The sequence below is a fragment of the Natrix helvetica genome (genome assembly GCF_964273705.1).
Source record: "Natrix helvetica genome assembly, chromosome: 8".
Taxonomy (NCBI): domain Eukaryota; kingdom Metazoa; phylum Chordata; class Lepidosauria; order Squamata; family Natricidae; genus Natrix; species Natrix helvetica.
In genome coordinates, this window is record NC_138559.1 from 8,138,215 (window position 1) to 8,154,106 (window position 15,892).

Here is a 15,892-nt window from a genome sequence, read left to right on the forward strand (position 1 = left end):
CTCAGCAGCTACGATGACTCTCCTTCCTGGATGCTGCCTCATCCGGCTGGGGATCTGCTTCAGACTGTACAGTGTCCTCCATGATGACTTCACACAGGCCCTTCTGCCAGAAAAAGAGGACTTGAGTTGAAGAACACAATTCATGCCAGAAATGCCATTTGGGGTTTAATTTCTGTAGGGGGGAGAGGATAAACAGGTGAAACATTCTCCAATTTCATTCAAACAATTCTGCAAACCAAACTGCAAAGGGTATTGCCCAGGGGGGGTTGCTGCCAGTTTGACTACTGGTTTGCTGACGGTTCTGCGACCCAGGCATACCGGTACGGTTGAACCGGGCCAAACTGGGAGCAACCCACCTCTGGTGTTGCCTTCAGATAGTCCTCAGCTTATGACTACAGTGGAGCCCCACATTCCTGTGGCTAAGCAAGACATCTCTTGCATGGGTTTCCCTCCATTTTACAAGCTTTCTTTCCACACCTGTCAGTTGAATCCCTGCAGTTGTTGAGTTAGTAAGTGGCTTTCCTGGTCAGAAGGTCCCAAAAGGTGACCGACTGATCCTGGGACATAAATACGAACCGGTTGCTAAATGTCCAAATTTTGATCCCCTCTCCATGGGGAGGCTGCAATGATCGTAAGTGGGAAAAATGGTCCTAAGTCACTTCCGTGCCCTTGTAATTTTGAATAGTCACTAAAAGGAATGGCTGTAAGTTGAGGACTATCTGTAATGGGACAGAAGCATCAGAACAGGATTCAAATCCTTTCTAGGCCCTGACACTCAACCGGTTGATCTTGAACAATGCGCTCTCTCTCTCTCTCTCTCTCTCTCTTTCCCTCTCTCCCTCCCTCTCTCCTTTTCTTTTTCTTTCTCTCTCTTTCTGTCTCTCTCTTCCCCCCCTCATACTGTCTCTCCAATGGGCACCAACGTCTATACATTATTATTTATTAGCTATAGCAATTTCTTACCTTCCCCTTTTTTTCGGGACTGACCGGGCTCTCTTAAGGTCTGGATTCTATGCTCCTAAACAAAATATCCAGGGAGCTTTTCTGTAGTTTCCTGCAATTTAGAAATTTTCTCTATAAGTCTGGAGAGGTTCTCCAGGTACCAAAACTAACCCCCCACCCACCCAATTCTCTCCAGCGCTTGGATCTGTTTTAGGCTACAATTCTCATCACATCTCTTCCCACTGATGCTCCACACTAGTTGGAGCAAATACAGAAAGTCCTCGACTCATGTCCACAGTTGAGCCCAAAATTTCAGTTGTTAAGGGAGAAATGTGTTAACGGAGTCTCCCCCCGTCTCCCCCCCCCCCATTTTATGACCTTCCTTGCCACAGTCCCCTGCAGTTATTGCGTGAAGGGGATCTGGCTTCCCCATTGACTTTGCTTGTCAGAAGGTTGCAAAAGGGGATCGCATGACGTTGGGACACTGCAACCGTCATAACTATGAGTCAGTTGCCAAGCTTTGGAATTTTGATCCCAGGACCATGGGGATGCTACAACTGTCATTAGGGTGGAGACTGGTCATAAATCAATTTTTTTCACAGCTGTTGTAACTTCCAACAGTCTCTAAATCAACCTTGGCGACTTTAAGTACTATGGACTTCAACTCCGTACTGGCAGCCTCTCAACTTCCAGCTCACCTTATTCTTCGTGATTGTTGGTTCTGTCTCGCAAATGTTATCCTCTTCTTCTATTATGGGGCTTAAGCACGGAGATCTAATTTTCATCCCTGCAAAGAAGAAAGAACTTGCAGAAATCCACTTGTTTACAAAGTCCAGGCTATTTGTAAAGCTAGCCAATTCTAGGGAAACATCAGTGGGACCGATTGGATGTGGCTTCTACATGACAGTCAAAGCCAAGAAATGGGGGGGGGGGGCTATGGTGAGCACAGGGGGACCACCAGGTACTCACTCCAAATACGGCCTCAGCAGCTACGATGACTCTCCTTCCTGGATGCTGCCTCATCCGGCTGGGGATCTGCTTCAGACTGTACAGTGTCCTCCATGATGACTTCACACGGGCTCTTCTGTCAGAAAAAGAGGACTTGAGTTGAAGAACACAATTCATGCCAGAAATGCCATTCGGGGTTTAATTTCTGTAGGGAGGAGAGGATAAACAGGTGAAACATTCTCCAATTTCATTCAAACGATTCTGCAAACCAAACTGCAAAGGGTATTGCCCAGGGATGGGTTGCTGCCAGTTTGACTACTGGTTTGCTGACGGTTCTGCGACCCAGGCATACCGGTACGGTTGAACCGGGCCAAACTGGGAGCAACCCACCTCTGGTGTTGCCTTCAGATAGTCCTCAACTTATGACGACAGTGGAGCCCCACATTCCTGTGGCTAAGCAAGACATCTCTTGCATGAGTTTCCCTCCATTTTACAAATCCTTTCTAGGCCCTGAAACTCAACCAGTTGATCTTGAACAAAGCTCCCTCTCTCTCTTTCTCTCTCTCTCTCTCTCCCTCTCCCTCTCTCCCTCCCTCTCCCTTTCTTTTTCTCTTTCTCTCTCTTTCTTTTTCTCTCTCTCTCTTTCTCTCCCTCCCTCTTTCTCTCTCTCCGTTTCTCTCTCTTTCTCTCTCTCTCTCTCTCTCTGCAAAGGGTATTGCCCAGGGATGGGGGTCTACTATCGGTTTGTAAACCCCACCCCCCACATGCATGCACTGTTCAATGTAGATTGCTCTTCGCGCACGCGCAGAAGAATTTACAGTGAACTGTGCACGCGCAGTCACTAAAAACCAAAATGGCGGCGACCCAGGACAGCATGTTAACTGGTTCGGGGCATGGCAGGCGTGGGTCACTCCCGGTTCTGCGACCCAGGCCTACCTGTTTGGCTGAACCGGGCCAAACCGGGAGCAACCCACCTCTGGGGTTGCCTTCAGATAGTCCTCAGCTTATGACGACAATGGAGACCCACATTGCTGTGGCTAAGCAAGACATCTCTTGCATGAGTTTCAACCCGTTGATCTTGAACAAAGGTCTCTCTCTCTCCCCCTCGCTCCCTCTCTTTCTCTTTCTCTCTGTGTCTTCCTTTCTCTCTCTCTCTTTCTCGCTGTCTCCCTTTCTTTTTCTCTTTCTTTCTCTCTTTCTTTATTTCTCTCTTTCTCTCTCTCTCTCTTTCTCTCCCCCTGCCATTCTGTCTCTCCAATGGGCACCAACGTCTATAAATTACAATTTATTAGTTATAGCAATTTCTTACCGTCTCTTTTGTGGGGCTGGCCCGTCTCTCCAAGGCCTCGATTCTATACTCCAAAACATTGTATTCAAGTGCTATTTCTGCGTAAGCTTTCTGCAATTTGGCATATTTCTCCATGAGTCCAGAGAGGTTCTCCAGGTAGTGTAGTCCTGGTCCTGGCATGGGGCAGGATGCTGGCTGCTGTGCCTAGAAAAATGAACATCATGCAGAATTCTGGAATCGGGACGCTCTCCTGAAATAATATTTTCTCTGGCCCTCACATAATGTGTGGGAAAACCAATTAAACTATCCAACTTCTTCAAGGTCTCCAGAGATGGGAAACTCACAGCCTTATTTAGTAGCCTCTTCCCCTGTTGGAAAAGCCAACCCCTTGGATGGTAGACTGTGGTCCTCTTGGACAACTCTCACCATTAGAGAGATTTCCTTATGTTTAAACCAAGTCTAAGTAGCTGCAACTTTATACCAGTTATTACTATTACAGCTATAATTTCTGGTCCTAGTTCCTATGGTACTGGAAAATATTTTTTAAAAATATTTTTTTTTTATTTTTTGAATAAACACAAACACACACCTTAAAATCATCTTCCATTACAAATTGTAGAAAGTGTGTCAATTGGTTACAAAGAACTTTCGTGCTTCCCTTCCACAGTCACCACCTATGATTCATATCAGGTTATATATTTTACATCACATATATTTATATATATTGCTATCATCATACCTCATCCTTCACATGACTGTAATTGCTTTAATGTCCCTTTATAACAAACATTCCAAAATTTAAAACAAAACTACGTAGCGGCATTCCTTTATCTATTTTCAATATCATCCAGCCACATTATACCTTTATAACACATTCAAAATAAAAAATAATTATGTTTAATAACAAAATTTTTAGACCTCTTTTCTTAATCATTGTTTACAATTTATATCCAGTTTCCCTTTTATTATGTCAGTACAAATTATTACATTATTATCATTATCAGTCATTCATTTAAAAATAGTTTGACTAAGTTTAACTTACTTTTCCCCTTTTTTTCCCCATTTAAAATTTATACCAAATTTCCTCTTATCAAACCAACACATTGTTATCATTATCAATTATTTAACTAACTTTATCCATTATCACTACATTTTTAACATAATGCTCTAATTTTAACTAAATTTAACTAGTGTTATATTATTGATTTTCATATCTCAACCTGTGTCTTTCCAGTAATAGTGCAGTCCTATTTCTTTTGCCATTTGTGGAATTAGTCTTCTGGTTATTTCCTTAATCAAATTTGTTTGGACTTCTCTTCACAATTTGTTGCTTGTTACATATCTTGTAAAATCTCAAAACCCTTCATCAGCTTCTTTAATCAGCTTATCTTTGGTTATCAGTAGAGTTTTTGTCAAAGTTTCTCTTAAGTCCATCAATTCTTCTCTTTTTTCTTCTTCTATACCTAAGTCTAAATCAAAGCACCTTTCCATCTATCGCCCCTTTCCTTGTTCCACGCTTTCCATCTCCCACCACACTCAGTTCACTGTCAATATCCTCTTTGTTCATTTTTCCCTTGGGTTTTTAGGACTCTAGCCTCCACTTTTTCCATTTGCTGGATATCTTCCATTTTTCCATCAGGTTTTACCACATTAAAATTTATATTTTCAATATTTTCCCATCTCTTCTCAATTCTCTCTGTTGTTTCTAATAATTTTTGAATTCCAAACATAATCTGTTGTAATGTTATGGTTTCTTTTTGATGTCGTGCCATCCTTCCAATTAGTAAACACTGCCCCTCTAGTTTAAAAATAAATCTTTGTTTTCACTTGTTTCTAGCTACCAACAAGTATCCAGAGAGCATCTGCGTAAACAACCCATGCTCTTCTCTATAAACAAGCTGAAGCCTTTGAAGTGCAAGGTCAAAATGATCAAAGGGAAAAAAGAAAAAGCAATATTTCCAGGTCTCAACCTCCAACCTCCAAGTGGCAGTGTAACTTCTTTTCCCTCTAAGATTACTACCTTCTTTATATTCCTTTTATATCTTCTTTATGTTTCAGGCTTAGAAGAAACAAAAATCTTAAATGAAACAGAATGAAAAGAAAGAATCCATCCCAATCAGTATTGTAGATATAAAGGAAGCCCCTCCATTTCCAGTCCCAGCTGCCCCTGCTCCACCAGAGCAGTTTCAGAAAACTCCTCAGGTCAACTTAGGCCAAGTGGCATCTCCCAACTCTCACCTCTTCTTTGAAGATGCTGCCAACCAAGGTTCCTTGACTGCATCCTGTGGAGGCCTCATCCAGAACCTCATCAACATTCAGTGGATTGCCTTTTAAAGGAGAACAACAATTTAAACAATGTTTTGTTGTATTCTCTAGTCACATTTTCCCCAAAGGAAGTCATGGCACAATGATGACGGAAGAGGAGGAGGAAGCGGGAGGGGGGGAGATGAAAGTTTTAATCCCTCATCTGCCACGCTGGCTCTTCTCTCTTAGCCTAACTTACAACTGCCAGTTGGTTCTACTTTGAAGGCCAGTTTAAAGGTGCCAGGCTAGACAAGCGGGAGGCCGTGAGTTCTAGTCCTGCCTCAGCCATGGAAGACACCTGTGAATCAGGCACTGAAAAGTGAATCTCCATCTGATAAAGAGGTCCAGGAAACGAAACAACCACATTTCACCCTGTGTGGTTTCATCTCAAGACCATCCCTTGCACGCTCATTCTTGGGAGCTCATCTAACAAGACCTCCTCAGATCTCACTCAGGACAATCCTGAGCCCCTAAATGGCTTCAACCAGGCTGAATTTTGAATCCTGTTAGCCGCTGGGGCAATTAAAAAAAGAAGAAGTTTTTTAATGAATCTAATTGAAGGAGGCCAGCAGCCCAGGTGCATTAAGTCAGAGGCCTCTAAAATCCCCAAGTACTTGTAGCCCTCTTCTGGTTTTACTGCCTTTATCATTTCTTCATTCTCAAGTTGTATTCCATCATCTTCTAGGACCTTGCCTGCCTTGGTTGTCATTGTTGCACATTTGTCAATTCCAAACTGCATACCAATGTCTTGGCTGAATTCTTTTGTGCTTTCAATAAATAAATTCAGTTCAGCTTTTGTTTTACCAAACAGCTTCAAATCATCCATGTACACCAAGTGTGAAATTTTCAGTCCTTTCTTTGCAAGTTCGTATCCACAGTTCACCTTCTTCCAAATGGTTTCCATGAATTTTTGTATGTTGCTGCTCATGCCAAAGGTTTTTAGGCATTTCTTGATCCAGCTGTGGGGAACAGAATCAAACACTTTCTTATAGTCTATCCAAGTCATGAACAGCTTGGTTTGTCTTTTCTTTGAATTCTTTAGGATTAGCTTATCAATCAGCAGTTGGTTCTTTGTTCCTCTTGAATTTTTGCAGCATCCTTTCTGTTCTACAGGAAGCAAGTCATTTCTTTCCAAGTATCTGTACATTTGGTTTGCAATGATACCAGTAAGGAATTTGTATGTTGTTGGCAAACAGGTGATTGGCCTATAGTTTCCAGAGTCCTTTCCTTTTTCTTTATCTTTTTGGATAAAAAATGTCCTTCCAGTTGTCGTCCATTCATCATTTTCAGGTGTTCTTAAGATCTGGTTCATTTGGGCTGCCAATCTTTCGCGCATACTTATAAGTGCCTTTAGCCAGAAATCATGTCGCTCATCTGGTCCAGGTGCACTCCAATTCTTCACTTTTCTTGACTACCTTTGCACCATTTCTTTTGTTATTTTCACATCTTCCATTTTATGCACTTTAATAGAATCCTCAACCTGCTTGATCCATGTTGCATTTCTGTTGTGCTTCTTGTTGTTTTCCCACAAATTCTTCCAGAATTTCAGAGCTTTCTCTTTATCAGGCTTTTCATTTGTTGTTACTCCCTCTTCACTTTCTGAGCTTTTATAAAACTGGTGCTGATTTGCTCTGAACTGTGAGTTTTTCTTGAACTGTACTCGATTTTCATACTGTTTAATCTTTTCAGCAATGGCAACAACCCTCTGCTTCAGCTCTTCAATTACTACCGCAATCTCCTTATTCTCCAAATCATATCTTGCTCCCAGGCGGCTTTTGACCTGTTTGTTCTTTAGCTGACCTTGCCTTAGATTCTTCAAGTTGCTCAAGTCTCCACAGAATTTTTTGATCTTCAATTCCAACCGAATTTTCCACTTAGGCTTCCCCTTCTCGCCTCTTTGATTCCTTTGTATTTTCAAACCCAATTCCTTGGTGGTTATGAAGGCTGCTGCATACATCAGCTGGTTTGTTTCAGCTAATGTAGTGGTTTGAATGGTTTGCACAGCCGTATTGCCCTTTTTTAGTACATTTCTCAATTCTTTCCAGTTCACTTGGTTCAGCTTTGGCAAACGTGTTCTTTCAGCATCTTCCATTTGATGCTTTATTTTCTCAGCTAATTGAGCACTATCTGTTGGTGCTTGCTCTTCAGTGCTTCCTTGTTCTTTATCTTCATCCATTTCAGCAGCCTCTTCCTCCCTTTCTTCCTCAGTTTGCTTTTGAGTCTGCAAATCATTCTTGATGTTACTCTTCTTTGTTGGTATACTCAGACCATTAGTTGCTTTCTCTTCAATTCCTGTTAATTCTGCCGTAGTGAAAAATTTGTGGCTCAGAACTACACGTTGTTGGTCCATTAGCCTTTGTTCACTGATATCACAGTCCGTGTGGTTCACCTTCCAAATCTGATACATTCGTTTTTGAAATCCACGTCTTTCTGGCTCAGACTGATAGTAAGCTTCCATAATAGAGATATTTTCTTCCCTAGTCCAGATTTTTTGCTTTTTCGCTTTTTCTTCCAGTAGCTTGTCAGCTCCATGCCCTGGTTGGCCAGCAGAGGGAGCTGAGCCCTGTAGCTCATTTTGTGCAGAATGCCCAGGAGCCATAGCATCCAACGGAACCCTTGTTAATCCGGGCGACAGTTCAGCTGGCATAAATTTCGTTTTTCTCGTATTCACCATGTTTGAATGGGTTGTGGAGCAAATTTTGTCTGGCCTTCACCTAAGACCTATCTGATGTGGTTGCACCTGTTCAGCATAGTCCTTAGGATCACTAGAGCGTGCAAGACCCTCCACCATGACAAGGTAAAGCTCCTCGGAAGGGTTATTATTATTGTTATTGTTGTTCTTGTTATTATTATTAACTTTGGGCTATAACTCCAAAAACTAAGAAAAAAACACCACGAGGGTAATGTACAAGTTTCTGTATGTATAAAGTCATGCTCTAAAGTGAAGCCTCATACAATGAATGGGGTCCCAATCCTATGTCCCCAACAGAGAGGCCCTGTGGCAGGGGAATATCCGGGGACTAACCCTGAATTCCTGCCAGTCTGGGTGGGGAGGCCGGTGGAGAGGCCTGCAAGGTGAGGGCTGGTGGGGACCTGCTGGAAGTGGAAGTGCCGGAGGCCTAGTTCCCTTCTTCTTCTTATCTTTGCACCCTGCGGCCTTATCTGCAGCCGCAGATGAGGTGTCTGATCTGGTCCTGAAGGAGGTCTTGGTGACAGTCCTCCCAACCCTGTTGCTGGCCCTGGACTGAATGGAAGGCAATGAGGGGGAGGTTTCTGCCCCTGAGTTGTTCCCAGTCACCAAGCGATCAGCCATCGTTAGAATATGAGCTCACTCAGAATAATCAGCCGAACTGAGAAAACGAAGGTTTATTCAACAATCGGGCTTTGCAAGGAGAGCACAGGTCAAAGAAACACGAGCCGCCGCACCACAAATCCTTGTGCGCAATGGCGGTCAGCATCAGGCTGCCGTTAGTACCGCCCTTAGGTGATCTGACGTCATGCAGCTAGGCGCGAACAGATCGGCCGCCCTTTAGTCCTTTCGCAATGGCGCGGACCTTTAAAAAGGGCTTCTGAAATGGGCACCGTTGCGATTTTGACAAGGGCAACGGCCATCTCAAAACTCCTTTCCTCGCTGTGGCCGTGGCAGTAACTGTGAGCAGGGCAGCGATAGCGCTACTTCTAGCGAATCGCGTCTGCCAGGGAAGCCGTACTCGCCAGAACAGTGAGGCTCAACGGCAAAGCAATTTAAAGTGGTAGGGACTGATCTCGCTTAATCAACGGATCTCACCCAGCGTGGCCGATGCGAGAATGGAGAACCAGCTCTTCATTGTGGCTATCGGGAAGGGATGAGGTCAACCGCTACCCGTTTTGGCCGAGTTAGTCTTCAGGGGCGCCAGAATTGCGCCAGGAAAACAAACGGCCCGGCAAGGCAGTCCATCGGAACGGAACTGCCTGCCCTCCAATTCAGTAGTCACCTAGAGTAGAGGGAAAAAACCTACAAGGGAAAATACTTACAGTTGAAAGACTTAATTTGTCTATTAATCTAGACAGAAAAATTATACGTCTCTTCAGACTGGACGGAGTTAAAAAACTGAACTCTTCCAGTTAGAGGAGGCGTGGTCAACAATTTCATAACTCAGTCTCTAGGCGAATGGACAAAGTTAACCCATGCTTGGATTCTCCAAGCAGCGCACAGGAGAATTTGGTAGTCTTGCTATAGATACTTTGAAACCTCCTCCCAGAGGGGAGCAACAGAAACTGACCGTGAAGTGGGTGTGTAGGGTTTCTAACAATGCTTTGAGCTCTAAGCACAGATTGCTTATAGACAATATCCTGAATAACAGGAAACAAGCTTCCTATAATCTTCTCCGCTGTCCTCACCACTCTCTGCAGGGACTTTCTATCTGGTACCAACAAAGCAAACAGGGATGCAGTTTGTTAAAATGCTCTCCATCGTGCCACTAAAATGGCCAGAACAGAAGAAGGAAGATGTGTTCTCCTCATCCGACGCAGGAAATGCAGACACTGGTTTGCACACTTCAAATGATGTGTGGAGAGACCAGTACCGATTGTTAGTTATTTGCACCCCCAGATACTTAATACTATTTACCACCTCTGCAGCTGCCTCCTTGATACTGAGTGGAGTACGACTATGCCAGCTCTTTCTAAAATCTACAATGCAAAATGTGGATCCAGGGAAAAAGGTTTGCTGACAAAAACAATTCTATGTGGAAGACACCCCAAAGGGAAAAGGATGCGTGAAGGATATCTGATTCTACATCCCTGTTTGATGGTGAAGGCAACGGGGGCTGCACTCTTTTTTTAGACTGAAAGATGCCCTTCTATGATATCCTGGGGTCAGACTCCAAAAGTGGGAGGGGCCCCTGGTTGACATCCCTACTACTGATTGATTTTCAGAAAATGTATCCTGTTTCCCCGAGAATAAGACAGGCTCGTATTTTCTTTTGACTCCCGAAATAAGGGGTTGGTCTTATTTTCGGGGAGTTCTTATTATTTTTGAGGTGCAGGATGTGACAAGAGGAATCACCTCATGGCTCTTGCTGTGTTGCAATATTTTCGGGGAGGGTTTATTTTAGTGCATGCGCTCAAAAGCCCAATTGGACTTATTATCCGGAGAGGTCTTATTTTGGGGGAAACAGGGTAAGAACTCCTGAATTATGGACAGTAATTTCCTTTCTAGTGAGGAGAACTTCAACGTATTAGCTTAAGACTTTTTAGCTGCCCAAGATAAACGAGGTGAAGGTGAAGCCTACCGAACAAAAATGAAACTTAACTTCCAAACAACTCTAATTCCCATGATTACGCCTTACTTATAAATGCCCCGCTCTATCAATATAATAATCAAAATTTCAGGCAACACTGCATTTGGACACAAGTACAACTCATTTATATTACTTCCATCAAATGTTGCTTACCTTAATTTGCTTTGTGGGATGTTCAGGGATTTCCCTCTGCTCGCTGGGCTCCTCAATATACAGCAGAGAATTGCGGTAGAATTCCTCAATGCCAGGAGAAGAAAGCAGCAGAACCTACATCGGAGAGGAGTTGCAGAGCAGTGTGAGTGCAGCTGCAATGCATGCAGAAAAGTCCAACAAAATCCACTACCAAAACGTCAAACAAAAGAAGATGCCGATGCCCGAAATCACAGAGAGGCAGCACAATTGACAGAAGATGGTGGTGGATTTAATTATAACATTAAAAAAAAGATCAGAGCTTTTGTTTTATTTGGAAAAGAGAGTAGATTGTTGGTATGAATTATCTGCCTAGCTGAATTAGAATGTCCATGTTCTTACTCGGTTTTAAGGAGGTACTGTAACCGTTTCGTGCAAGCCTTTTTCTTCAATGATTCTATTCTCTGATTTTGAGATAAAAGAGCGCGAGGGAGACAGGCGGTTAAGATAGGTTGACTACCAGGTTCACTACCACTGCTCTAAAGCTTTGCAAGTAGAAGCCGGTATAGGAAAAGCTTAGCTGGAAACCGTTTTTTCTTAGAATACTTGCATTTTTCTAGCAGGATGCATCACAATCTGTAGTACAACAGATTACACCCAATTCCAACAGCTACAAGCAGCCAGGCGTGGGTGATCCTCAGACCTTGGAAGCAGCCCCTTTACTGCTCTTCCAAGACTTATGTAAGTTTGAAGAGTGGCACAGGTACACAGTCCACGAGCAGCCATTTGCTGCCCACTTCTGTCCCTGATGCTGCTCAGCAACCCTCTACTCACCTTAACTGGAAAAAAACTTCATCATCCACCACGCCAAAATAATCATGAAGACTGGTGACAATGCCAGTAAAAACACGCTGCTTCTCTCCTCCCTAAAAGCAGAGAAAATCGCTGTCATTAAATGACTCTCACCTGATCATTACTACCCTGTCCGAGGTCAACCAGGACACTCATGAATGCTGCAGATGTTGGCTTTGAGGAGCCTAGTTCACTTTCTTTATCGTCCTTTGGAACTCTGAACCAGCCAGCGGGCTATTTGAGGTGGAGACGACCTTAAGCCCTTACCCACTTCCTATTTAATTAATGATCTCTACTTAATGCACTCTACATCGGCTATTTAACACTGACTCTAAAAGCCATGGGCAATTAAATGCTAAGTCACTACTTAAATGTACAACTGTTCCTTTTAGGGTTAAATAACCCAACTTTTAACCTCCTTTTCCTGTCACACTTGAAGCATTTTATGCAGGTTAAGCACACACATGCACCTTCTGCAACAATGTGCATGAAGACCTGCACAACGAGTCTTGTGAAAGCCTTGGGAGAGAAATAAGGCACAGGAAATGAAGAGTACAGGCCATATATTTGTGGCGTTTCACCTTTGCCGTTGCTGCAGCTTCTCCCTATGAGCTAAAAATCCTCCTGCATCATCTATGCTCCCCTTTTATCAAAGCCAGAAGGCGTTAAAGCCATGTGCCTGAGATATCAGAAGAGCTATGGAGATTTCCAGGCGGTTTTTACCTCACCTTCTGGCTGAGATTCAGCCTAGGAGAGAATGGGAATTGCTGTCTTGTTTCCAAAATATAACATTTTTGGCAGAATATCAGAAGTAACCAGAAGTCACCTTGTAACTTGAACAGTTCACAAAATCCTTTTGTTGAGGTAAAATCCCCAAATTGTCCCATATCAAGAGATGGAAAGAATATCAGAATCTCAGCACCTGCCAACTAAGAAACCCATTAAGAGAAAGCCAATTAATTCTCTACCTGAAGATGACGTGTTGCTTGAATGATATCTGCTGAAATAGGAGGATTTAACAGACCTGGGGCAGGTCCCAGTAGAGAGGCTGGCTGTGTTCCTAGAGAAAAGGACGGGTGTCAACATCATTGGAATCCAGTGGAAATAAAGTATTAAGAGGTAATGGGTACGTTTTATTTACCAATAAATCATACTCTGTAACCATTCTAGCCACTACAGCTTCAGTCTTGTTATATTTCTTTCCCAGTGAAGTAACAGAAGCCTGAATACAGAGATCAGCTAACATAACTTTCAAATATTTCATTATTAGATTTGACCACAGATCCAACCCTATGTAGTAATCCCTGCCCCCACACTGGTCGTTGCAGCCACATGAAAGGACTCCATGCTTATGTACATACAGGTTGTTTTTTTGTTTTTCTTCCCTTTTTATATACTTACATATTCCTTTATAACTGCTAACTAGAAGTTAGCAACATATACTAATCTACACACTGCGGTTGCTATAGTTCTATAAAGATCTATATTACATTTTCACATCTCATCATACATTAACGTTACATATTCTTTAACTATCCTTATGATTGTCTATTATCTATTTCATTGATCATCTTTCTGGCTCTTTGGCTTTGAAACGGAGATGAGCACTGCCCCCTAAAGTCGGCAACTAGCACGTATGTGCGAGGGGAACCTTTACCTTTACATTAATCTCTTAATCACAGTTCAAAACAATTGCCGGAGTTATGTTTTGTTCCTTCAATATGAGAAATTTACACCACTAAAACAGACCTAAAGCTTCCAAAAGTCTAATCCAAACCTCAAGGAAGTAGAACAGAAATTCCCATTTCACCCACGTTGCCCAATTCCGCTAAAAAGCCACCCAAAGGTTCCTCCCCCTCCTTTACTGACTAGAAAGGAAAGGAGAAAGGAAAGGAGAAAAGAAAGGAAAGGAGAAGAGAAAGGAAAGGAAAGGAGAAAGGAAAGGAAAGGAGAAAGGAAAGGAGAAAAGAAAGGAAAGAAGAGGAGAAAGGAAAGGAGAGGAAAAAGGAAAGGAGAAAGGAAAGGAGAAAGGAAAGGAGAGGAGAAAGGAAAAGAGAAAGGAAAGGAGAGGAAAAAGGAAAGGAGAGGAGAAAGGAAAGGAAAGAAGAGAAAGGAAAGGAGAAGAGAAAAGAAAGGAGTGGAGAAAAGAAAGGAAAGGAAAGGAGAAAAGAAAGGAGAAAAGAGAGGAGAAAAGAAAGGAAAGGAAAGGAGAAAGGCGAAAGGAAAGGAAAGGAGAAAAGAAAGGAAAGGAGAAAAGAAAGGAGAGGAGAAAGGAAAGGAGAAAGGAGAAAGGAAAGGAAAGGAGAAAGGAAAGGAGAAAAGAAAGGAAAGGAGAAAAGAAAGGAGAGGAGAAAGGAAAGGAGAGGAAAAAGGAAAGGAGAAAGGAAAGGAGAGGAGAAAGGAAAAGAGAAAGGAAAGGAGAGGAGAAAGGAAAGGAAAGGAGAAAGGCGAAAGGAAAGGAAAGGAGAAAAGAAAGGAAAGGAGAAAAGAAAGGAGAGGAGAAAGGAAAGGAGAAAGGAGAAAGGAAAGGAAAGGAGAAAAGAAAGGAGAGGAGAAAGGAAAGGAGAGGAAAAAGGAAAGGAGAAAAGAAAGGAGAGGAGAAAGGAAAGGAGAGGAAAAAGCACCAAACCTTCTTTTCAAAACAAGGGCCACTTCCAGAGTTTTGCCTGGCCCTTTGCCCAGAGGACCCTGCAGGGCAGCTGAAGAAGGGCTCCAAGGGGCAAGGAAGCCCCCTTGCTCAGAGGTCCCTCAAGGGGGCCTGCAAAAGCCCCCCAGCCTCCCTCCCGTCCCTCCCCCGACCTTCCCCCCTTATCCGCATCCTTTTCCTGGACCCAAAATCCCCTCCAGGCTCCTCGAGGTTGCCTCATCCGCGGCTGACCAAAGGAACCAAATGCGAAGAAATAGATCTCCTTCGGGGGGACCCACCTGAGAACGACCCCCGGGGGGCTCCCTGGAGGCTGCTGGGCCGCAGAGGCTTCTGGCGCTTGAACTGGGCCATCTTCGGAGGCCGCGGGAGGGAGACCTGGGGGTTGAAGGGCCTGGTCAGAAAGGGACACAAACGCCCCCCAGGAAAAGCCCCAAAGGAGGAGGAGGAGGAGGGGATGTCTTGATGCCCTCGGGGTACCCCACACACGCACAGCCACCTGCACGGGGGCGGCCAGGGAGCCCTTCCTGCTTCCCCAGAGGCCACTTCGGGGGACCCAGGCGGGCCAGGCGGCCGCAGGGAAGGAGAAGCCGGGCGAGCAGGGAGGGAGGGAGAGCGACGTGTCTTCCAACCGCTCCGCCTGGCAGCCTGGCCTGCACTGCGGGGTCGTCGTGACCCGCCTCCCGCCTCACACGCACGCACAGAGCGCGGGGGGGGGGGCTGCGGGGGCGCCTACGAGGCTTCCACGGGGCCGGGAGGTGAAGGCGGCGAACGGGCGCTGAGAGGAGCCGAGAGGAGGATTCCTAGCGCGCCCCTCCCCGCCAGGCTCGAGACACAGGCCGCGGGGGGGGGAGGGAGGAGGAGGACCCACCTGAGGCGGCGGGGAGGGCGCCCGGCTGCGACCCCGGGGACAAAGGAACCCGGATGTGCGCCTGAGCGGAAACGCCTCCTTCCGTCTCTCCCCCCCCCCACAGGCGTTGGAGCGACCGGAAGGGCTCTCTTGCCCGGAGTGAAGCGCCACCCGGAAGCCAATGGGAAAGATCAGAGGGAGGCGAGACTCGGTCCTCCCAGAGGGGAAAGAGCGTCGCTTCTCGAAGATGGACCCTTTCGTGCGGGCGGGAGGGAGGATGGCCCTCCAGATGTGTCTGGGTTACACATCCCAGCATCCTGGGCTGCTGCGGGCGGGAAGGATGGGGAGACTCCCCGCAGGCTGCCTGAAGCCCCTGGCAGAGACACAGCGCCTCCCAGAATTCCCATCCCCCGGGATCCTCGCTAGGGATTCTGGGAGGTGTGGTCCGACACATCTGGGCGCACCTGCCAGCAAGAGGAAGGGCCCCACTAGATATGATTGAGGGGCAAAAATAGCATCCAGCATCATGAAATACTGTAGGATCTGAGGACGCCTCTTCCAGGTCACATCTACCTGACCCACCAGGGCAGGGAGGCAAGGAATGCTGTGGGTCCCATCCCCGAGGGAGATGCACCTGGTGGGAGTCAAAAGAA

The 15,892-nt window shown here is 45.0% G+C and overlaps 2 protein-coding genes across 2 annotated transcripts in view; both read right to left on the minus strand.

Annotated features, from left to right (window-relative positions):
- LOC309396045 (uncharacterized protein C8orf58 homolog) overlaps nucleotides 1-15,892 on the minus strand; it is a 110,839-nt gene that overhangs the window by 5,789 nt on the left and 89,158 nt on the right. The window lies entirely within an intron of this gene.
- LOC309396075 (uncharacterized protein) lies at nucleotides 3,248-15,397 on the minus strand. Its single transcript, XM_081960840.1, has 6 exons — nucleotides 15,261-15,397; nucleotides 14,671-14,767; nucleotides 12,714-12,805; nucleotides 11,728-11,819; nucleotides 10,918-11,031; nucleotides 3,248-3,382 (listed from the first exon to the last, which is right to left on the minus strand). The coding sequence occupies exons 2-6, from the start codon at nucleotides 14,741-14,743 to the stop codon at nucleotides 3,271-3,273; spliced, it is 483 nt and encodes a 160-aa protein (XP_081816966.1). The 5' UTR covers nucleotides 14,744-14,767; nucleotides 15,261-15,397; the 3' UTR covers nucleotides 3,248-3,270.